Consider the following 25,535-nt stretch of genomic DNA (forward strand, 5'->3'; position numbering starts at 1 on the left):
CTCCTGAGCTGATTGGTGAGGCCTTGTGTCTGAGTTAAAAAGGCTTGGGAGAGTTGCTTGGCATAATTTCTCCGTCTTCAATGATTTACTACTGAAGTGCAAACATCAATTTTGGACTCTCTCCTGAGAAACGTTTAACAAAGTCAGTGAACTACTGGTACCCTGGTATCTTTCTGGATTTGCCAAAGTAGGATAGCTCTTTAATAAACCTCTGCCTGAAGTTTATCTCAGTCATTTTTTTTTCTTTCTCCTTCTTCTTCTTTTTATTCTTTCTCTATTAAGGACATAGGCCCATCAGTAAATATGTAGATGTTAAAATGATCTTCCTCTTTACTTCTTTCTCCGTCATGATATATCTTAGAATTGTTCAGAAGTGCACTCTATTGTTAAAGCTATTTGTGCCGGGTGTGCTAATGCACTCTTTGATTGAGTGAATTAGCAGTCATAACAATCTGGCAGTCTGGCCATAGAAGTGTGCTCAAATTGATTTGTGTTATGGCTGGACTGGAAAATCTAGTGTTAGTTGTTTTTTGCCCTGGGGCATTGTTCGTAAGAAACTCCACTTTTCATTTAATTTTCCAATACATTTTGAAAGATGGAAATGCTTGTGATCAACATTTGATCCACTTGCATTATTTAAAAAAAAAATTCTGAAAGTAATTTCAGATTCCAAAAAACCTTGCTTTCAATTAGAGTAAACATAATTAGAGTGACGTCGTGCTCGGAATGGTAAGTCTGCCTTTGAATCTATTAAGCATGTTATCTCCTTGTCCTGTCACTAAAAGGGAGTCAGTAGATATCTGAAGTATACATCTGTATTTTTCTGTGCATGCTTCTAATTGAACTTGGCAAAAAATTAAAAGGATAAAATTGTAATGACCCTTTTCTTGTTGCCCTATCTGCATAGGCTCAAATTGTTTGTAGCATTTAGTGATGCTATAAAAAAAGAGGATACCCAAAGCTTTCAAGAAATTTTGAGATATGCAAGAAACACATCCAAATATGTATTGCCAGTTAATCATTTTAGGCTTATATTCTAAGAAGTATGCATTTCTCAATCTTTTCCTTTCAAATAACTATATCAGTTGCTATATTGAAATTCTGAAGGTTTTAAAGACATGAATTATCCTGGCTTTGTCAATATTTGTATCTTTCTGACAATCTTCTGCTTTGCAGCCATTTACCAGAATTATAATGCAGCATGAATAAACCTTAAAAATGACTATTGATTACAGAGAAAGCTTTGTGAAATCATTTAGTCAGTTTCCCCACTTGAGAAATCATTGAATAAAATAGGTCAATAGATAAGGATGAAATGGATGTAATACAGTGCTATGCCCCCTTGAGTTATAAAAAGGTCAAAAATAAATCCCCATGGAATTCATGATTTTATACTCATAAAATAAAATGATACTTATCAAATCCCCACTACAAGTCCACCTTTCTACCTACTTATTGTTTTTTAAAACCACAGGTTTTGAAAGTACATGTTTATGTTTTCCTGCTTCAACAGAAATATTTCCTTGTCACTGCCCCTTTTAACCAAATAGGATGCCCTCATCTTCCGGCTAAAGTGCCTCTTGTCATCCCAGGTACTCACCGGGACTTTAGCGGCAACAGCTACTCTGTATTTCCTTACTGTCTCCTGCAATCTTACAGCTTTTCTCAAAACTGCATTTCGTACTGCACTGAACTCTGCATCCCGGGCCGATTTTTAATAGATGGTGAGACCTGAGACCACTCTATTAGTTCCCATTCATAGGGATCTTGTGGGGGGCAGGGGAGGAGGAGAAAGAGGAGAGGAGGGGCCAGAAGGGGGCAGAGGGAGGGAAGAAAATACCTTCCCTGAACTGGTACAAGCTCAGCTTCAAAGGATATCCTAGGAAAGAAATTAAAGACTTCTTAATTAGTGCAGCAATTAAGCTTTCTTGGTAGCATTTTAATCAGCAGAGGCCCTATCAAAGGACAAACAGAACGATTTGCAGGTCTTTGAATTTTAAACAGTCTTATTGATTTCAGCACAATACGTCTTCACAAAACACAGGGAGAATTTTCTAATATCAGTTACAATACTTAGAGTTTTGTTTATGCAAATTGAGTGCAGGTTGGAAGAGATGAGATGGAGGCAGAGGACCCGAAACAACCCAAGACATAAAACAATAAACAAACAAGACAGAAGCTTTGGAAGCTAGAAATGTCATGGAAAGAGGGAGAGTTTGAAATTTCCGTGGAGTTGGTTGATCTGTTGTTACATACTGTTTGCCTTAATCATTGATAACATTTCTAAAAGAGAAAGATATCTTAAAAACGTCAGGAGGCTTTTCTTCCCTGTATATTTTAATTTGCATTACATGCTTTTTCTACTCCTATTGTTTGATCTGAGGAGTGAGGGATAGCTCCTGAAACAGTTTAGAGAGCAGAGGTAGGGGTGAGGGGGGAGGAAGCTCCATTAAGGTGGGGGCAAGTGCCCAAAGCCCTGCTTCTGAATAGAGCACGTGCTGCCAGACGCAGGTTTCCCTGCAGAAAATGTGGAGTTTGCTTCCAAGCAGAGTGGGATTATGGTTCCGTCAGCTATCATTACTTCCCATCTGTGGCTTCTGAATGTGGCAGCTATTGGGTGAGTGACGGTTTAAGGAAACGTGAGAAATGAGAATGGTAAGGGCAGATGTGGGGCACTGAATTCCCATTTATTTCCATTTGCAGATCTAGAATCTAAAATGAAGAAACTGTAGTTTAGAGGTTTTTTTTTTAAAACTATGTCAAAGTTTATTACAATTGTGCATGCAATTCCAAAATAAAATTAGTGTTGTTTTTTTTTTTTGGGGGGGGCACTTAACATCTTCTTTTTCTCCTTTATTCATTAACATAGTAATCTGGCATATTTTAAAGGTAATATTTTCCAAAACATGTGTAGACACATAAAGAGGTGTTTTTAATGTATGTGCTGTATATCAAATCTTTATTTTTAAATAAGAACAGATGTGAAACAGGAAAAATTAAGGTAAGTGATTCTGAATATGTTAAATACATTGGCCAAGTAACTATATATTGAATAATAACTTATTAAAAAAAAAAAACTAGGCCAAAAAACTGTGCAAACTATAGCTATATTTGTAGAATTTTATTTACTTTTTGGCAACAATCAATTTTCTGAATTCTTATGACCCAGGAAAGCTTCCTGATAGAATTGCTATACCCCAAAAAGTTTAGCATAAACTTAGACAAATTAGTTAACAATGTAATATTTCCTAGCTATTCCCACCTTTTAACAGGAAACTTCAGAAAGCTGAAAGAATTAAAATTGTAAAGAGAAATCTGATCATTTCAATGCCAAAATGGCAGAAATTTCACTATAAAATTTCTCAGTACTGTGAAACTGGTGCTGATAGTTTATATTTAAAATCTGCCCAATGCTATAGCATTGCTTTTGTCTTGTGAAGTTAGAGAACATGTGTAGACAGGTTTAGAGCCCCATTATTTAAGGTTGCCAGAGATATAAACAGAGAAGACTGACCTACACTCAAATCATATGCTGGTCAAAAACCCTTGAATAAATACATTCATGCAACAAGTTAAAAAAGGAAGAAAAGGAGAGAGGACAGCAAGGAAGAAGAGTCAGTCTGAATTCAGCCGGGCTGTTTTTCAGCAAAGCTACCCTTTCAGTCTTTACAAGTCAGGCAGTTGGCTTTGTTTTTGTTCTTTTCGGTGTTTACAAAACACAGTTGCACTGACAAAAACTGAATAGGACCTTCCCAAATAGGAATATCATAATTATTCACATAATATATTAGCAACTAACCTTGGATCTTAAAGGATGTAAAGACAAGTTAATAACTGTGCAAGGCAGGTGAGTTAATTATAGAGTTTTAGGTAAGAAAAAATCGGCTTTGCCTTCTTTTTTACTTTCTAAATCTTAAAAGGTGCCTGAAGCCTCCACATTCTCTAAGGTATCATGAGCATTCTGACCTCCTCTCGGGGCAGACGTGAAGTTCTTCCGAGCGATCCACAGCAGGGCAAGCATCTCTTTCCACCCACTATCTATTAGGAAATAAGGAACAGAGTACAGAGCATCCCATTATTCTCAAGCGGTCCCCCTGACTTTTTACCCACAACTTGAAAACTGTCCTCGCGTTTTCACTGTCTTTATCCAAATAATGCAATAGATAAACATTATGCGCTTTGCTTACATGTGAAATTTTCTCCAAATAATTTCTTAACAATCATAAAGTGAGGGCGTGTGCTTTCTTTTACATCTCATTAAAAACAAAACAAAACAAACAAACAAACAAACAAAAAAACCCACACCAACAAAACAGTAGAGATGTACCCTAAATCCTTGAAGGACAGACTGAAGCGCTCCGGCTCCTCTTTAAGTTGGCAGGCGGTGGCTTAGTGGGTTTTGGGAAAAGAAACAAACACACACAACACAATACCAGCCTTTGCGGACGAAATGGAATAGGAGACGTACAATCTAACGGTAGCGGGAGAGAACTAGACGATCTCTCCTCTGCCTTTAGCCACTCCAGTGTCTCTGGCTTTTCCTCTCTGTGCCTCCCTTAGTTTCTTTCTTACCCCCCTTTCCCCATTACCCCCCCCCCAACCCCCGCCCCTCCCCTCCTCCTCCGCCCGCCCCCCCCCTCCCCGCCCCCCCGCGCGCCGCGCGCCCGCGGAGTCTCCGCTCCGAGTTCCTGGTTGGATAATTTGGGTTAATACTAGTGAGCGAGGTTTTTTGCGGCTTCAAAGGGTATTTCAAGTTTCCGGAGCTCCTCCCCTCTGCACCGTGTGACAACAACAACTCGTCCAGCCGGCAGCCTGCACTTTTCAGCTCATTTTCTCTCTGTCATTCCCCTCTCAATCTTTGATCAATGTACTTGCCGGGGAGAACCCAAGTCCTCAAGCCTCCTCCTCCTTTTCACCTTCCTCTTTAACTTTGTGCCGGAGCGGGACCCGCACAACCACAGCCGACCCTCCCCGCTCGCCTCCCCCCCCTGCACCCCCCCCAAACCAACCCCGATCGCAGCCCCCGGAGAGGACTCGCCTTTCCACTTGCGGGACACTTTGGCGCGTTCCTCTCCAGCGCGCCTCTCGCGCTCACCCCTCCGGCGCCCGCTCGCTCTCTCTCGCCCTCACCTCCTCCTCTCCCCTTCCTCCTCCTCGCTTCTCCCGGAGTTGTTGTTGTGGTTGTTGCTGCCCCGGTTCCTTCTCTCTCCCTTCTCCCCCTTCGCCCTCCCCGGGGTTGTGCGCTCGTGTGGCAACTTTCCCCCCTTGGCTTCTCCTCCTCCTCCTCCTGCTGCTCCTCCCGGCGGCTCCCCGTCTATGTGGCCATGGCAGTGCCGGCGGCTTTGATCCCTCCGACCCAGCTGGTGCCCCCGCAGCCCCCGATCTCCACGTCGGCGTCCTCCGCGGGCACCACCACCTCCACCTCCTCGGCGACCTCGTCCCCGGCTCCGGCCATCGGGCCCCCGGCGTCCTCCTCGGGGCCAACTCTGTTCCGGCCGGAGCCCAGCGCTCCGGCCGCGGCGACGGCCACGGGACCCTCCACCGGCGGCGGCGGCGGCAGCGGAGGCGGCGGCGCTGGCAACGGAGGCGGCGGCGGCGGCGGCGGCAACTGCAACCCCAGCCTGGCGACCGCGGGCGGCGGCGGCGGCATCAGCGCCGGCGGCTGCGGCGCCTCCAGCACCCCCATCCCCGCGAGCTCCGGCGGCGGCGGCGGCGGCGGCGGCGGCGGCAGCAGCAGCAGCAGCAGTAGCAGCAGCAGCAGCAGCAGCAGCAGCAGCGGCAGCAGCAGCTGCGGCCCCCTCCCCGGGAAGCCCGTGTACTCGACCCCGTCCCCAGTGGAAAACACCCCCCAGAATAATGAGTGCAAAATGGTGGACCTGAGGGGGGCCAAGGTGGCCTCGTTCACCGTGGAGGGCTGCGAGCTCATCTGCCTGCCCCAGGCGTTCGACCTGTTCCTGAAGCACTTGGTGGGGGGCTTGCACACCGTCTACACCAAGCTCAAGCGCCTGGAGATCACGCCGGTGGTGTGCAACGTGGAGCAGGTCCGCATCCTGCGGGGGCTGGGGGCCATCCAGCCCGGGGTGAACCGCTGCAAACTCATCTCCAGGAAGGACTTCGAGACCCTCTACAATGACTGCACCAACGCAAGGTAAAGGGGGGGGGGGAGATAGGGGGAGCCTCCTCCACCCGGGGTCCCTTCCCACCACCCTCCTCCCCCTCGTCCCCGGCTCCTCTCCAGACGCCGCTCGCTCCGCGCGCCCGCGAGCCGCGCGCCCCGGGGGGTGCGGCCCCCCGTTCCCCGTCCCCGGGGCTGACCGGCCGCTCCCGACCCCCCGGAGAAGTTGCCTCCTCACCCCGGCCCCGATCTCCTTCTTCCCGCCGGGCCCGCCCCCTTGTCCGACTGCCCACAGGGGCTTGGCTGCTGGGGTACGCGGGAGCCCCAAGCCCGGGGGCGGAGGGGATGGGAAGGGGGAGGACGGTGCCTTTTCAGGAGTCCCAGTCCCTCCCGGGGCCGCCCCAGCGTCTGTGGTCCCCTTTCAGCCCGCTGCCCTTGTGTGCGCGCCCTCGGACCCGGGTTCCGCCGGGTGTCCGGGGACACCAGCCGGCCGGGCGAGTGTGCGGCGCCCAGGGGTGTCCCGGGGGGCGGAGGGAGGTCGTGACCCTGCCAGGCAGGGATCGGGAAGCGGGAGGACAACACGCTTTGGGTGAGGGGCCCCAAAAGGGAGTTTGGGGAGGGGGCCACTGGGAGGTCGGAAGGGGTAGGACCGCAGAGGCCCCGGGCCCCAGGCGATCCCGAGGGACCGGCTGCGAGTTCAGCTCCGAACCCCGGAGGGGAGCCCGCGGAGGGGAGGGGTCTGTGTGCGCGCACGTGTGCGAGTGTCCGCGTGTGAGCGGTGCGTGTGCAAAGTGGACGATACATTTGCCCCGGGGCAGATGCGGGGGGACCGGAGGGTTTTCTTCTCTGAGGGGAGGTGCCTGGGTGCCTGTGACCCCGGGGAGCTGAACTGGAGACGTGGGGAAGGAAGACCACACTCTCACTCTCTCTCTTGCTGGCTCGCTCTTTCTCAACAAACTGCCTTTTCCTTTTCTTTTTTCTTTTCTTTTCTTTTCTCTTCTTTTCTTTTTTCTTCCTCCATTTCTTCTTCTTCTTCTTCTTCTTCTTCTTCTTCTTCTTCTTCTTCTTCTTCTCTTCTCTTCTCTTCTCTTCTCTTCTCTTCTCTTCTCTTCTCTTCTCTTCTCTTCTCTTCTCTTCTCTTCTCTTCTCTTCTCTTCTCTTCTCTTCTCTTCGCTCTCTTCTTCGCTCTCTTCTTCTCTTCTCTCTCTTACATTTAAGGTTAGTCGCTCACGAATGAGCAGGTGCAGGCTTTGCGCCGGAAAGCTCTCTGGATCTCCGTTCTGGAGCCTGAGTGGCGGCTTCCCCATCCCGGCAAAGCGCGCGAACCCCGGAGGCCGGGACCGGGAGCCGGGCCAGAGCAGCTTTATGCTAATGCACGCTCCCTGGGGGAGGATCTACCGAGAGGGGGCGGGAGTGGGGTAACTTGTCAGTTTCGGGGTAGCAATGGTCATCACCCGCTCTCCCAGTCCTCTTTGTCCCCGCGGCTCGCTGCGGAGCGGAAAGTTCAGTTGTCAGGAGAGAAGCCAGCGGGGAAAGTTGGAGACCAGAAGCGGGAGCGTGAGAACCACGCGCAGAATCTGCGCGGAGACTTCCACATCCTCCCCATAAGTTTCAAGACCGGGAGAAGAAACCGAGCTTTACTCTTTTTAGGGTGTGCCCCTGGTAGGACTAGGGAAACTGAGGTGGGAGGGAAAGAGGGGTGTAGGACGCAACCTTCAGGAAACCGAGGTGGAGAAGCTCTTAACTATTTCTTTCTTGGTAGAAGACTGCTGGCTAAGTGCCCCCAAAGGCTATCAGACGAAAAAGATCAACTCCGACTCAACCAGCATTCCATCCTAACCTAGCCAGAAACTTTTCGAGTTTAAGTACCATTATTTGCGTGTGTGTGGGGAAATGGATATGTGTCTGTGCTTTTGAGCCTTTATTTCAACTATTTTGGGGCGAATGCTCAGAGCGCGCGCGCGTGTTTGCGTGCGCGTGTCCAAGAGGATGGACAGGTGGCAGTCAAGACTGAGGGGGGATCTTGACTCACTACAAGTCATTTTCAGAGATAATTGGAGTCCTTGGACTTACAGAAGATAACACATTTGCCAAAAAAATCCTTTGTGAGAACTGTTAGAATCAGGGCAGAACATTGTTCCGGAGTTGTTATAGAGAATGCTAGCTGAAATTTGAAGCCAGTTAAGATATGATTGTTATAAAATTGTCTATTCTACCCAGTAAACTGTGAAACGCTACTGTTTTTCTCTTCGGTAATCAAATCACTCTGCTCTGGAATCCTCTTTGTGTGTTTCTTACAGCATTCACTGTACTAGATAATTAATGGCCATTTCACATAACACACACACACACACAAAAAAAAAAAAATTGCTAGAGAAAACTTCCTTCAATGACTGCAGTGTTATAATCAATGTGAAGCAGGTAGTGTTACACCCATTACAGTTGTTCCCTTGTCGTCGTGTGTGTGTGTGTGTGTGTGTGTGTGTGTGTGTTTCTGAAATTTTTGCTTCGAATGACTTTGAAATTGAAGTCCTCTCCATATGAATGGGGAATATTCTTAACGCTATTGGCAACATTTCTTAGTGTTTTTTCCCTGAGGTTAAAAATTGCTCCCTGGACTTTTAGAGCCAAGATAAGTTAACTCCAGTAGAACTCTTTATCCCTTCAAAAATATATTATCAATAGTCTAAATATATTGCAATCACCTGATCTTTCAATTCAATATGTTACTCTAAAACTCTACTTCAGGTTATTTTTAAATTATACATGGTAAGTTTGTTGAGTTACTATTGAATTTTGATCTTTTATCAACTACAAGTGTTGCTGAAACCCATTAACCTTCGAAGATGTGTAATTGCAAATATCTACCTAGGTTTTCCTAACTCTGCCAATGACTAAGAAAATAATAATAATAATAATAATAAAACCCTTATCATTGAACTCTCTTTCACCAAAACATATTGTTTATAGTGTAAGGCATTATTATTTTACATGATAATTACAAGTGCTATTGTCTTATTTCTTAACTTTAAAAGTAATACCTAAAATATTTAGCATCTTGAATTTTAAAAACTAAAATTACTTGTTTTCATTCAAGTCCAGTTTATGCCTTTGCTATTAAGATCTTTTTTCATTCACTTAGATATACGGTATTGATTTCTTTCATTCTGGTTTCTTTCTCCTCTGGCTACTTAAGAAACTACCTAAAGGAATAATTTATGCAGAGGATAATATAAACTGTGCAAAATGTCAAACTCTATAAGACAGTCTAAGCATAGTATGTAAAAAAAACATGAAATCTTAGCACTTTCAGCTTTTTATAGAACATTATCTAATTATGTGTCTTGATAGCATTCAGATACCAGGGAATCTGAGAAACAAAAATTATGTTAAAGCAAAGAAGGTTCAAAAACTTATTCAAAGTGGCTCAGTAAGTTAGTAACAAACCTTAGGATGGGTTTAATTTGCTTGAAGCTGTTGCATCAGTATGCTGTTTATGAAAACTAGAATAAATGTTGGAGCCTTCTGTCATTACCACAGGGAGGTGAAACAGAGACTATCACCTGCTTGATAGTAAAGCCAGAATTAAGGGTCTCAAAACATGAAAGAAAATAGAAGGAAATATATTTAAAAGTTGTCAAAGGACTAAATCTGACCTTGATCAGCTTCCTTCAATTATTATTTTTAAACTAAACACTAGTTGCATGAACTTGACTGTTGCGATAGAGGTCACTTAATTAACTGGTAAGCATTAAACAACAGCAAAAAAGATATTATGTACATGGTCAAGTCTCTGTAGGAGTCACTCTCTTATTTATAGTTTGGGTTTAGGATGCAATTTTTCTGTGTCTTCAGGTAATCAGAAGTGAATCTTCTTTATTTTATCTAAAATAGTTATTTTTCTTTTTAGTATCGCCAGAAGATGATTTTGTCTCAGGATCTTTCAAACCAGATTGTGATTTTGGTACGATGTAGTCCTAGATTTGTAAGAGTTTTAAACTTGAACAGATCTCAGTTAGTTTTATCAGACATTTTATATGCATATAACATATATCCACAAACAGTATTCTTTTGTCTTAAAAGTTAATACCATTCATAGACTACAAATCCAAAGACTTTGAAAGTCCTTTTTAGTTAAGTAGTAATATATGGATGCAATTTTAATATAAAAAGTATAAAATACTTTCTAATTATTGACTCTATTTTTTTAATCAGCAATTTTAATAAAGATGGCAGATGGAACCAGTCTATATTTAACACTTACCCCGTTGCATACTTTTCAGTGCCATGCACTTATAAACGTATGCATTCACATAGAAAGTTTCAACACAAATACAGATTTACTTCTAACAGATAATTATATTACTTGGCACAGATAAATTTAAAAATTACTTCAAATGAAGAGAGACTGTGCTTTTGAAGTTTTTGTCTTACAGTTGATTAATGGCTCCTATAAAGCCTAATGTTTTTTGTTTTTTTTTTATAACATTTCAAAAAGAAAATGGCATAATTAGAAGACTAAGGCCTAAACATAAAAGTTTGTTTGGTTCCACCACTTATTTCTGTATACACAAAAAAGTTAGTAAATTATAATTTAATAACTAATATATTTATAAATAAGATCTAAGAATATTATAATTTAGGATTTACATTGTTCAGTCAAATTATATGACAAAATACAAATTCTTGAGTTATTTGGATAATGTCTTTCCAAACTGTTGTTTTTCTTGGAGTTAATCTCCAATAATATTATAGTTATTATTATGAAAAGTGAACATAGAAGATGGTTTACTTTTGAACTAAACAGATTATTAGTTAATGCTCTGAGACACACTGTAATTTGCACATATGATATTTTTATTTTGTGAAGCTTCAAATACTTTTGTATTATGAACTATATGACAAGCTTTTTTAAGGAATTCCACTACATTTTTTTTGGTATTTGCATTAATACAAAATTTTAACTTTTCATTTTTTAGTCCAAATCTGCTGTTATTTTTTGTTTAATGTACTACCCTTCACAGAAGTTGCATATAAACTACTGAGGCCAATATTAGCCACTCTCTTTTTGCCTCACTACCTCCCCCAGTCTCCTGAGATGTGACATCCAATAGTGATTAAAGTCTTGGCTGGATTTGAGCATATATCACTCTTCTTTTTACTGATTTACCATGTGTGATTCACCTGCGTATGAAAACATACTATGCTTTATTATTTTTCATTTGATGTTTTGTTTTCAAAATGTAAGTAGCATTAGTAAATTAGCTTAGTATGGAACTAAGTAGTTGTTATTTTAGTAAGAATTTGTGTTTTAACTATCAAGTAGTATTATTTTATCTTTTCAATTTATTCTAATAAATTGTTTCAGAGTTGCCTTTGTTAATCAAATGAAATAATAATTTAGGTTGCATTGTATTAGAAGCATAGAACACAGGTATAACAAAATATAGTAAGAAATAAAGCTCTCACAGGTTGTAAACTGTTGCTTTGAATCTTTGCCTGAAGAAATTCATTTGAAGTGTGCCGTCTAAATAGGTACAGGTAAGTCCAATTGATTTCACTAAACATTTTGATTTTAAGGAGTTTGTTAGTTGATTCTCTAAAAAAGTTAAATGTTGCCTGAATTTTATCTCTCAAGGGCTTCATTTTTAGATTGTTCACACAAATAAGTTATATCAAGGAATATATTTTTGAATGACAAGAAATGCAAAAAATCGACATTAAGTTTAAGGTATTTAAGTATATAATTAAGATAAAGTTTATTATTTTATGTGTGAACTGTTAAAAGCATAGAATGACCTTAGCAAGTGTCAGATGTGCCGTTTTCTTAACTACTGAGTTACTGCATTGTGATTGGTTAGGTTCATATATGTATATGTATATATGTATGAGTGTGTATACACACACACACACACACACACACACACACATATATATATATATATATATATATATATATAATACATACATATACATCCTTGTCTAAATGCTGCAGCATAAAAATTTTAGCTGGCAATACATTACAAATATATTTATATTTTAGGCTTTCAGTGCATTAAGAGCCTCTTTTCCATTATATTTGTTATGGTCAATAATTTATTTTTAATAAAGAAAACCCTCCATTAAAAGCCCACCTGGAGTTCAGATAAGTGTAATATCAAAGGCTCTGATTTGCATTGTTTTTGACATTTCAATAAACTTGTAAGAACAAAATATAAGATACATCTCAGGAATATCAGAGGCTCTGTGAGCCTAGCTTGTGCTCAAATTCCAGTTTTTGGTACATAGCTGTCTTTTAAAATAACTTTTAATGGCTGCTATTTGCTTTTTAATTATATGTGACAGTAGAGAAAACACTTTTATTAGAATAGTGCAGTTAGTTTACCAAATCATTTCTTAGTCAAACAGGAACAGGAAGGATAATATATCTATATTTGGCCTAATAACCAGTTATTATTAGATTAATTGTGGGTCGCTTCATGTTGATGCACCTGTTTACTTTGAGAGGATTTGAGACTTTGAAGACTGTGTCTACTATTTCTTGCTCATGATTCACTTATATTTAAAGGTGCAAATGACTATGAATAAACTTTTTTCTCTGGTATAAATTAGTCAATTAGGCAATCAATGAAAGCTCACCCCCCTTTCCCCCAAATTAATGATGGAACTAAAATTAGTGGAATAAAATAGCAGATAAATGTCATATAACATATAATATAATCACATATAGAAAACGACCCATATTACCACTTAATCCACATTCAGGAAGCTTAAACCAAGTGCATTTTATAGTTATTGTGTATTCTGATTTGGATTTATAAGATAAGAGGATTCTAATTTATCCATTAAAAAATTCTTACATAGATTTTTCTAAGTTGGATATTGAAATGGCCAAGGATTGAGTTTTGTTAAAGGTGTGGCACTGTTGCTTTTCTGAGTCAAATTAGGTTGGATTTGATCCAGGATATCAAGCTGGGATTCTTTTGCACATTTTAATGTACGTGACTTGAGTGAAAGTTGTCAAAGTTAACTTACTAAACTGGAAAACTCACTATCTCATTATTTAAATGCTCTTGTATTTTGTTCTTATAAGTTTATTGAAATGTCAAAAACAATGCAACACAGCAACACACTGAATAGCCCATTGTTTTTTTAAAAAAAAGTTTTAGAGAGTAATATTAAAAAAACAAAAAGAGCTAACTGAAGTATATAAAACATATTATTAAATAAGATTAACACAATATCTGGGATGCATTGAGTATGTAATGGGGGAAGTCAAAATTAATTACTGTGATTTGAATAATATAAATTTAATTTAACTATAAACAGATTATTATAAGACATATAATAATCTTGCAGTGGATTTTGAAGGTAGTATAAATGTTTGACACAAAATTGGATATGCTTTTGAAGCATGATTTTCACAAAGCAATATCGAAATAGGCAACAAAATAGATTAGATAATTTGGATTAATAGCATTGAAGAATTGATGAATGTTTTCCTTTCCTTAAAATAAATGAAGAGGTGAACAAAATACTAAAAGTGACAGTGTAACATCTTTAAATTTGTATGGTCTCAAATGTTTCTAAATAATCAGACTATCCTTTCAGTCACAATAGGAAAATAGGACTTTTCTTCAAGTATTACAAAATATATCAGAAAGTAAAGAGTACTAGCTGGAAAGAAATTATTTTATGGAAACATTTAGTAGCAGTTATAGTAAATACCTGCTTATTCAGTTTAAGGAATACTAGTTACTTTTTAAGTAAAGGTAATAAAAAATCTCTAGAATATGCTAATTAACAAATGGTTTATTATATTACTAGTACATACCAAACAGGTGAATTAAGTTGTTAAAGTCTTAAACTGATTATATTGTGGAATTTTATTAATAGCAACAGTGAATTGCTGCCTATTCATAGCTTATATCTCAGAGACATTTTGTTTAGTTATGAATCAAGCAAATCTCTGAAGCTATAACAAATATTTGAACCTATCACAGCTCTGCGGGAATATATTTATATATATTCAATAGCATTAATTCCTATTTTATATTTAAAATATAGTTTTTATTTCGCTTAATTTTTTGGAAATGATACTTATTTTCTTAGTTAGCTTTTAGTTTAATAGTTCCTCTGGAGTTTAACTTTAATAACTTGGAGCACTTTTAATTGTCACACATTTTATACTAGGATGGGTGCTCTTGTGTGTGCACCAAGTGTAAAATATCAGTATGTTAGAGATTTTTGTGATGGTTATTTTTGTTTATATTGATCTTAGTCCAGTTGTACTCTATATATGTATGCTTAAATAATTATATCTTTGTTAGAAAAGCCTCTATATATGTATATATGTATTTGTACACACACACACACACACACACACACACAGACATACACACATATTTTCACACTCACAGAGGTTTATAGGACTTAGGGCTAGCTGTGAGAAAATAACTTACCAATAAAATTGGCTTTAATTTTGCTTTCTGTAATTCATTGAAATACAAAATAACATGGAAATGAGATTCTATTTGACTGATTGACAATGTAAAATATATTTAAAATTAATTTTATGGTAAAAGAAGTAATTTGTACTCAAATATTTTAAAATATAATTATAATATACAGTGGTATAATATTAATGAGACAGTGACTTAAAACTTTTAGAAATTTTCCTAGATCTTTATTTTTATGATAACTAAAATGTACTTTCAATTCTTTATGAAAAATACTTACATCTGAAAAGTGTTTTATTTGTTTGAAATAGATATTAAACTATCAGGTACTATAAGCTGTACATTACTGAATGACATTTAATGTGCTAGATGTCATTGCTCCATTTCTTTTAGTGGTTTATTTCATTGCTGCTTGCACTTTAGAGCAAGCGTATCTTTTAAAATCAGTGGATAAATGATAGGAAAACAATTTCATAACTTAAAAAAAAATGATTGCTCTTCTAAAAGCTTTGCCATCAATGAGATGAGCTAGGAATGAGGTCAATGGGTTAATCTGCAGGTCTACATAAGGAGATGTGTATTACCACTTCGTGTAGTGGACCATAATTGTCTTTGAAAACACCTGGTAGAGGTCCGGCTAAATTGAAATCAATTACTTTCTCAATCATTTCATGGCATTTGTCAAGTCATTACATCATTGGTAAAAGTGCAGGCATGTGTGCCTTTTTTTTTTTTTTTTTTTCAAAGTAGAAAGAAGCTTATGAAACAGTAATTACTGAAAAGTTTCAAAGCTCATTTAAAGCACGTGGAATAAAAAATACTATCTAAATTTAATGTAAAATATATCTGACAGGAAGTTCATCTTTGCATTTATATATCTAGTAAAAAGCAAGCATAGTTTACATTACTTTTTGCATCATCTGCTATGCACATATTTTAAAAGGAAAAAAATATAACCAAAAATGGTTTCAAGCTATATCATGACTCCTGAGCTCTGACACCTTTATTCTTACTCTCTAAGAACTCTCTGACAAGTGCGCATGATAATCAAAGATGAATATATGTCGGCTGTTCACTGATTTTTTTTTCTTCACACCATTGACAGTCCATGCAGATTTGAACTTGTAGCCAGGAAGAGTGCTTCCATGCTTCAAATTGCCAAAAGACCCCCAGGGATAGAAACTTGACCTGCTTTTATGAAACCATAGAATTACATTTATACAACTTACCCCTTGGGAAAGGAATGAACTGATCCCAATTCAAACGTTAATATTGGAACCTTCTGGGTCAAATTTGATTTTCCTTTCTGTTAACACCTGTTTGGCTACCAAATTTTGAAGTAGATATTCTTAAGAAGGTTAAAAAATATTATTCATGAATGACATTTTATGTTTAAACCAAAGTGCCATCAAAATTTTGTAGCTCTTCAGGTTTTCAGATGTCATTAAGATGTCACTTTTTTTTTTTTTTAAACAAAATGCCCCACCTTTTAAATTTACAACCTAGAGGAAAGAAGTTTAAACATAAATTTGTGTAATTGCACATGAAAACATTGACTTTGTACTTTTAAAAATTAAGTTCTCTCCCCTGAAAAATCAGTCTAAATGTGGGAAGAAACCTTTTTTTGAGGTATTGTTCCTGTGATAACATTTCAGAATAATGGTTTTTATATGAGCATATTTAATTTTTCTTTTCTTTCAACATTTTAAATGTTATATTTCTCATTTTATTTTTAGTTAGACCACCTGAAAGGGTTTTAGAATGTTCCCTTTTGCCACTAATAGTAACAAATGAAGGTGGTCTGGATAAATTGGACACATACAAGCCATTTTTATTTTAGTTTGATTCACTTTAGTTATGTGGACAGGCCTAAGTTTGAAAAGTGAAGTTAATCACATTTTCACAATAAAGGGGAATTTATGTATGTAATAATGTGGCTAATTTCTGGAATGTCAAAATGCCATATCATATTTATACATGAGTGAATAACTAATATAAATGGGTAAGGCTATAATATCTTTTTGTTTACAACTGAAGGCATTAAAAGACCACCAATAAATTACAGAACCTATTTTTCCATATAGAATTACTTGCTTTCAATCTTATATGTACAAAAAGGATAAAGCAACAGTCATGCCTATGTACCCCCAATCAAATATATGCTGTTAAAAATTAGGATGGTTAGCTGAAACTGGCTTGGCTCAGTGGATAGAGCATCGGCCTGCAGACTGAAGGATCCCAGGTTCGATTCTGGTCAAGGGCATGTACCTTGGTTTCAGGCACATTTTCTGTGGGGGGATGTGCAGGAGGCAGCTGATTGATGTTTTTCTCTCATCAATGTTTCTAGCTCTCTATCTTTCTCCCTTCCTCTCTGTAAAACATCAATAAAATATATTTAAAAAAGAAATTAGGATCGTTAGCCTGGTTGGTGTGGATCAGTGGTTGAGCATTGACCTGTGAACCAAGGAAGTCACAGTTCAATTCCCAGTCAGGGCACAAGCCCAGTTTGTGGGCTTCATCCCCAATAGGGGGGCATGCAGGAGGCAACCAACCAATGATTCTCTCTCATCAATGATGTTTCTATCTCTTAGTTCCTCTTTGAAATCAATAAAAATACATTTCAAAAATTATGATTAACTGATTCCTTACTTGAATTTTGGAATCAAGGTTAGCAAGTTCTTTTCCCAATTTAAAATTAGAAAGAATTTCAAAGACCTTTCACTTCATTTTTCACTTACCATGGATGAAACCATTTGGATAATTAGCTACTTCCCTAGGAGAAACTAACATAAAAATTCCTAATAAAATGGATATAATAAATCAATTATTGGAGTAGAAGAAAAGCATTGGCATTTTCTACCTTGCTTTGACACTGATTATTTAAATGAAGTTCAACATTAAATAATTTGTATGTGTCCCACAATCACTTTGATGCCATATTTATAAAATACAAATATTTGTTTAAATATTTCACTTAATTTGAAAGTTTGCCTCAACTAGTTTTATGGTGATCTCAATGGCTATTGCTCTTCTTTTCCTCTGACTGTGATGGAGGAAGGCAAAGAGTTAGGTCACATGACTCAACCACATAATGCTGTTCTTAAAAAGACTCGTGCAGGAAAGGCAACCTGTTTTGACTTTTGTGATGGTGATAACATGAAGTTTCTATGACCTCTTTTGTCTACTGGTGGCACTTTGCAGCTCTATTTCTAATAATGATTGATGGTATACCGCATGAACTGAAGGGGAAAAAAAATCACCTTAAAACATCTTGCTGTAAAATGCATGATAGAAGAAATAGAACTTCTATATTTTAGATGATTTTTTATTAGTAGAATAATCCTTAACATTGCACAGAATTCTACATTTATCAAAGGAAGCCTTCAGACGCTAAACTAAATTTCATCTTCTTAAATATCTTTATCATCTGTTTTCCTGGCAATAATCCTCTTTTTATTTTGTAACAAGTCTAGTGAAATTGGGCATGAACTAAAAACACTTCATCATGAGGTTTACCTGTAAACATTGAGCCAAATGAGACATACCTAGATTTGTTAGCTGCTGATATTAAATGAATCTCCCAAATTCAACAGTGCGCAAATATAATTTATTTTTCTTAAAGTATTTTATTTCAGGTTCAGGAAACAAAATGAAAATGGAGAAAATATCTTCACTCTTTCTTTTGGGGTATGGGTTAAATAAGGGCCCATGACAGGGATGCTGTTTGTTTTTCACAAAAGTTGTTTGTGATTTCAGGTACTCTTGGGAAATCTCTTGATCAGATTCACATCTGTTCCTGTCAAAGTGGGTGCTAAGATACCGGTCACCCAGCAACCATGTCCAAGAGGGAATTGGGCCGATAATAACTTCAAAAAGGAATGACAGATGCTAGATTAGGATGAAAGACAAAACGCATGAAAAATGAGCTTGTTAGAGTAAAAAAATTGTTCAAGCACCTCTATGCAAATTAAATGAATATTGAATATTTGCATGCAGTAATTTCTACTTTTCATTTGATTGAAAAGAAGAGAATAGTGCATTGAAACTCACAAATATAACTACTATCTTTTGTACTAACCAACATACAAAGCCAAATCTCATTTTTAAAAAATCAGATTAGCCACCTGGGTTCTTATATGTCTAGTAAGTATGTTAACAATGTTTTTTCTTATAACAGTGGTACTCTTTGGGACAACTTGGCTTATCTAATTTTTTCATAAACAATCTAGTGTGGACTAAGATTATTTTAGATGAATATAAGTCTATTTCTTGAGAAAGCGTTTTAAAAGTAACCTTATCCTACTGTCCTTGAAATTGGTTAATGTACATTAATAAAAGATCACTCAAGATGAGTTCATACCAAAGGCACAGGCTTCTCATTGACTGGTTAAATAACAATGCATTAAAGTAAAGCAGGGTGGCATATCCGAAATGAAAAGTAGACAGAAAGATCTCTTCAGAATTTAAGATGCTTTTGGTTACACTGCTAGTTTTTCTATTGACTAGTTCACATACTAATCAGGATTTAGAAGGGCCTGATAAAACGTAGTGATTGAGAGAGGTTTTTGAGTCTTGGTGTAGCAATGTCTAATGTGGTCACGTAGAAAAATTGATTTTCCTCAGAAATTAATTAATTTTTCATATCGCCCTAAGCTGCAGTTAAAAAGAGTGCATACTTGTCTGTTTTCTTCCAGAAATATTGCCTAATCATATTAATACCATTGCCCCAAGGATGAAAAGATAATTGTACAAATGCATTTGGAAATATGTATCACTGAGTATTTATGATTAAATTATGCAAATGACCCAGCTCTCATCCTTTCCAGACCCAGATTGTCTAATTAGGATTGATATGCTGAATGGATGTTCCAGAATTTGAATACAAGCATGTCCAAAGAGCAGAAAATTGGAAATGACAAGGCTGCAACCCAAAGAAAAGTGTCTTTCCTTTCTAGACTTTGTTAATGTGCTGTTAGCAGTTGAGGGTTTTTCCCTCCCTTTGGCTGTTTTGTGACTCATATGTCCTTATTAGAAACAAGTATGCAAAATGAATTGAACTTTAGCAAATAGCATTTCATTTCTACTTGGTGCTTATTTAGAAATAATAATCCCCTGGGCATTCAAAAGAACATCACTATTAAGTTGCTTTCAACAATGTAAACTTACCCTTAATTGACTTAAAAAAAAAAAAACAACACAAAAACTTCCTCAGAGTTAGTATTATAGCTTTATTTCAAAACTAACTCTCTAAACTTAATGCTGCAGCAATGCAGTATTTTAAAAAGAATATGCTTCTTAAACGTGCAGTGCATTCGTTTATTCATTCATTCATTCATTTACTTAAATGCCTACCTCCTTATATCTGGAGAAAACTGTTTAAGCAACAATTTTGATTAGGAAAAAAAAAAGCAGCATTTTAAATGTAACAATGTTTGAGTTTTAGGTCCTCAGCAGGCTTTCTCCCTCACTGATTACACTCATTCATCTTAGATGGAGGGTGGTGGTGAGGAGCTAGGAAGGGACTGAACTGTCAGGACTCCAGCCTTTGTTAAGCAGCGGGTAGTCACTGCCTCTGAACTCCCTGGCTCCTGCTTTCCATCTGCAGGATGATGGATTGCTATGTTTAATACATTTCAGCTTTTGTCTATCATAGTGTGGACAGACAGTACTATCAGTGATTTCAACAGTGATTAGGGAACCATTTCAAACCTCTCCTATTGGCCAGACAACTTCCAGGAATGTCTGGTGAAACATGCTCATTGGCACTCCGGCGATGTAAATGTGTGGCTTAACTACACAGCGTACACTCCCTGTTTAAACCAATGCAGAAGCCCACTGAGAGTTTTGCTAGACTATGTATTTATTTTAGGGCAAAATGATACGAGACAACATTCCAAGAACATTTTGGGTCTCGAACTAAAATGTGCATCCCCAGCGGTCCCAAGTGAAGGTACATGTGTATTCTTTAAAGAGTAACAGCATGTGCTTAATGGCTGGGTTGTGTTCCACAGATTATGATGTAAGTAGTTGCTATACTCTTCAACACTGAAGAGTATCTTCATCTAGCGACACTGGGAGGCTAGAATGTGAGGACTGTGTTAAAGCAATAAGACATGACAGGGCATGTGCCATGCTGGGATTTGCTGAGCGGTGGGGGCTTCGTGGCTCACAAATCCAAAGAGTGAATGATTTCAACAATCAGAAAACCAGTCTCTACCGGCTCAATATTTTCCCTGGAGTGTCTCATTCTATTTATAAAACTGGTGCAAAGGAAATACAATTAACTGAAAGGAAAGATTCTTTTAAGCCATTAGTAACACAAGCAAAATTTTATTTGGAAAATTAGATTTACATATAAGTAAACTGAGTTTTACTAATAGTTATTATATTGCACCAAATGTAATGTAAGTTATGACTTAAATTTTAAAAGGTACTATAAACATGGAGTTTTAACTTTCTTAACAGTCAATTATCAAAATACTAATTTAGCCAAAGTTTTGAGGCTAAAATATAAATTAGAAGAAGCTACTTGCATTAATAGGAAAGACTAAATACAAAGTTTAGTAAACAGCAAAGACCTGACAAGAAAAATAACTCTAGATCCCAGATTTATTTTTCCTTGTTGATATGGTTCTTACACTGCAAACTTTTCAGCTAAGATCTTTTCAGTAAAGGTTCCTTGTTTTAAATATCTTATTATAATATACAAACACATACATCACAGCACAAATATACAAGTAAACACACATCGTATTTCCTTCGAACCAGTTCAGTAGTTAAACCTGTTGGTTTGACACTGCTGATTTAGTAATAAGGACAGGTGGTGCTATGCCTCCTGGGAGAGTTATAAAAACATTCATATATTTTTCAGATTATCTTGTTCTTTGTTATATATTAAGGCTTGTCTTACTGAAACAGTGCTCAGCTTAAAACTTGTGTGTTCATTCAGCATATGGTAAAGGAATCATTTTTCAGAGTAAATTAAAGGTATAGCTCGCAGTATACTTCTGAACAGAAATTACATAACTGGGCTTAATTAATCTGGGCTTTTTATCAAAGCTATTCATAATTTATATAGCACATGGAGGGTGAAATAATGCACTGCCCCTCAACATTTTTGTACACATAATCATTCTAATGTGTCCTTGTCAAATCTTTAGTTGTAGAATATTGCATACTCATTTATCGCCTCCGTGGTGTGGGTGGGGTGCAGGCAGGGAGGGGGCCGAAGGATAAGGTATGGGGGTAGCTATTAGCAGGCAGCATTCCCTGAAGTCACTGAGAGGTGTGGAATTTCTGTTAAGTCAAGGGGAGATGTATGGCTGAGACCATTAGAGTTAAGGTTCCTGGCTTTGAGCTCTCAGGAGCAGATGGAATGGAAAGAAGAGGAGATATTGAGTGAATATTCTAAAGTAGAACTATTGCATGGATTGACCAGACCTTAGCCTGCTACATTTCTCCCCTTCACTATTCATAAATTTTAAGGAGTTAGTTGACAGTAGAAACTTAGGATAAAGAACCTGGCTGAATGATAAACCTTAAAAATAGGGAAGGGGTGCTTATACTAGATAAATGCTATAGACATTTCCCCCAATATTATAGGAAGCACAAGTGTTTGCCCATAGGTGAATACTTTGGGGCTGTTCAGAATTGGATCTTTTGTAACATTGGGAGTGTAAGTATATGTTAGTGTGAGCACATGCATCCATTTATACACTGTAGGTTGCCAACTCTTGTTATACACATTGTTGTTCTTACGTTGAAACACCATAATTACAAAGTAATACAAGTCGTTGGTCTTATTGTGGTTAAATAAAGGGAAAAAATATGTGCTAGAAACTAAACGAGCGACCTTACTGTCTGCAAATGTTTCAGAGTGAAGGAATAGTAGAATCCCCTTTAATCTACCCCATCCATCTCTAGCCACAGTGTGAGTGTGCTGGCTTCCACATGTGTGCACAGCACCTCTAGGCTTAGTGTCTGGCCATTCCTTTTTGGTACATCCATAGACAGGGAGAAATAAGGAGTCAGGCCAGCAGGTTCAACTTCTTATTTCTCAGTAGCTTCCTATAATGATTCCTCCTCTAATGAGGTGAATTACTACTGCATAGAAAAAAGAAAAGAAAAAAAAATAGAAAGAAAAAAAAGGGTTTTGGCCATCTTAGCTAATAAATCACATTGACTGCATGGTTGATCAGATCAATTGTGCATAAATCAGTGCCTTAAAGAGTCTTAAACTAAGATTCTACCAAAGACCAATCGATCCACCAGCTTGTTTAAAGGCATGGTCTCTTGCCTATAGCAAACTGAACAGGAGCCCATAATATTGAGATTGTTAATATGCTGTCAGATGTTGAAATGAATGTTTTAAGATTTCAGTGGCAAGGCTGTGACGAGTAAAGCAGTTGTGACTGTGTTGAGTCAACCGATATATTTTTGTCTTCTCTGAATCACTATTGTTAGGTTAGCAAGACAATTTAATTCCCAATACATATACAAAAACTCAATTTTGAAATCTTTATCCACAGTTTAATTTTTGGGAATTGTTTCCCACAAAAATACCATTATGGTATTTCAAAAAGAGATTGGCATGACTATCCATGAGAAGTATTTGCTTGCCACAGTAGCTGTAGATTTGAGATTTGCTAGACTTTAGGTGATTTGGAGTCATGAGAACAATTAGGAAATTTGATTTCTACTTTTGACTATATTACTTACTAGCTGAGGGATGTTGAATTAGTCAACTGGAACCTCCATATTCTCAAATGTAAAATGGGGATAATACAGATTACTTTTCTATTTATTTAAAAAGAAGGTTGTGAGGATAGGAATGTGATAATAGTTATTTGAAAGCACTCCAGAAATGGTAAGGTCCTCTTCAAGACTTGTTATCTGTTTAGAATTCCCAATTACTTTTAAAAAATTGAGATATAATCTACATATAACATTATGTAAGTTTAAGGTGTACAATTATATACTTCAAAGTTGCTAAGAAACTACATCTTAAAAGGTCTTGCTCAACTATGCTTTCAAGCTCTTTTTACCAGAGCAACCTACAAAAACATAAAGAAAATCTATTTTGGTTCTTGCTATCACCTTTTTGTCTTTTTTTCTAAAGAAAAAACACTGAAATCATGACAATTAAAAGAAGAATTTGTGACTATCTGTAAAATTTTGTACTTTTATAAAGATAATGTTTATTAACATTTTATTTGTATTATCTTTAAAAATATTATAAATAACAGGTTAACATTGTTAAATATTTGAAAAGCAAGACAGGACAAAATATATCCATAGCATATGCAAAGGAAATATTTTATTTTGGGGAGAATGACATTCAATATCTATAGTAACTACTATGCAATTCTCTACGAAAGAAGGAGGTTTTATAGAAGTTTAAATCAGTATTGAATCTTTGATTTCCTTTTAAGCTGGCTAGACCATTTTATTATGGTTAAGTCTCTACGGGTCTTCTTAAATGAAATACATAATTTATAAATATTCCCTACCAAGTATCTCAAAATCCCCAAAATAATTATTTTCTGGAGTCTCCTGTTTTGAAAATAAATTTAGGATAGGCATTCAAGCATCTTAACATAAAATTTGTTGTCTGCCAAATATTTTTTGAACTCATCAATATAATATAATGTTCCCTCTTTCAGAATACTATTGTTCTGCCATTGTCTGTTGATTTATGACAATGTCTTGACATTTTTTGTAAGTTATGAAACACACATTGTTTCTCCCTTGTTATATTGTGAAATTTAGTAGGTTGTTGAAATTGGATCTGATTGATTTTCTCTTTGGCATTTGTCTACAAAAGCATCTCATGTCTGAAATTCACCAGAGGAGGGGAAATCCAGGTGGATTTCCTTTGTTACATTTTCCTTTATGTATCTGCAGTATTGAAATATTTGTGACCTGCTGTTAACAGTTTAAAATGTAACTATTGAGATGCTTGCTGATAGAAGATGGTCTGGCTATTTTTTGAGCTCGTCAATTAATTTAAAAACTGGAATGAATTTAATTTCTGGTGATTAATATTAGTTACCTGGGATTATTATAGAGTATTATCTTGTATCTATTCTCGTTAAAACTAAAACTATCAGGTACTTTTTGGCACATAGTTGGCACTCATTTTAAGTATAATTAATTCCTAACAATTTGTATATTATTTAATTATATTGATATTCTTATGAGGTTCTTAATTTTAGAGCATTTAGTTATGACCAATAAATTAAAACATTAATAGAAATACTTGGTTTAGGTTTTTATGTAGAAATAAAAAATAAAAATATATTTAATATTAGTGCTTAAGTATAATATAAGCTGTCTTTAATTCCTGAATATATCACATGTTGTTTTTAAAAAAAATATATTTTATTGATTTTTTACAGAGAGGAAGGTAGAGGGATAGAGGGTCAGCAACATCGATGAGAGAGAAACATCAATCAGCTGCATCCTGCACACTTCCCATTGGGGATGTGCCCGCAGCCAAGGTACATGTCCTTGATCAGAATAGAACCTGGGACCTTTCAGTCTACAGGCCGACGCTCTATCCACTGAGCCAAACCAGCTAGGGCATGTATCCCATGTTTTTGTAGTAGTTTAATATTTAAACTTTGTGGATGTTCATGCACCTATAATTTTGACATTTTATGTCTATTTCAATTATTATTAAGGTTTACTTATCTGATTAATTGTGAAAGTTCATCAAGTATATAATTTTTGAAGAACCTAAAATTTTGAATTGAATAGACAGAGCAAAAATAATAGTACAGTATATACATTTGCAGTTTAAAACATCACCAAGGATAATAAGAATTATAGCTACTAATATTAGTGGTTTTTATTAGCTAGAGTTAAGTATCTTCAAATGTTATATCCTTAACTCCCTATAATACTCATAAGAGGTAGGTTCTACCTGCTTTTAAAGACAATAAGGGCACTGAGAATCACAG

At 37.4% G+C, this 25,535-nt stretch overlaps 1 protein-coding gene across 2 annotated transcripts in view; it reads left to right on the plus strand.

Moving 5' to 3' along the window:
- Positions 1–5,182: 5,182 nt before the first annotated feature.
- The window catches only part of DACH1 (dachshund family transcription factor 1), a gene marked incomplete at its 3' end in the record, with an annotated part of 423,255 nt that continues 402,902 nt past the window's right edge, over positions 5,183–25,535 (plus strand). For both annotated transcript variants that reach the window (XM_084876512.1, XM_084876511.1), the window contains exon 1: positions 5,183–6,148. In XM_084876512.1, coding sequence (XP_084732638.1) covers positions 5,325–6,148 — 824 coding nt within the window. In that variant the 5' untranslated portion in view covers positions 5,183–5,324. The remainder of the gene's footprint in view (positions 6,149–25,535) is intronic.

This window comes from Pipistrellus hanaki (genome assembly GCF_964339955.1).
Source record: "Pipistrellus hanaki genome assembly, chromosome: 3".
In the NCBI taxonomy this organism is placed as follows: Eukaryota; Metazoa; Chordata; class Mammalia; order Chiroptera; family Vespertilionidae; genus Pipistrellus; species Pipistrellus hanaki.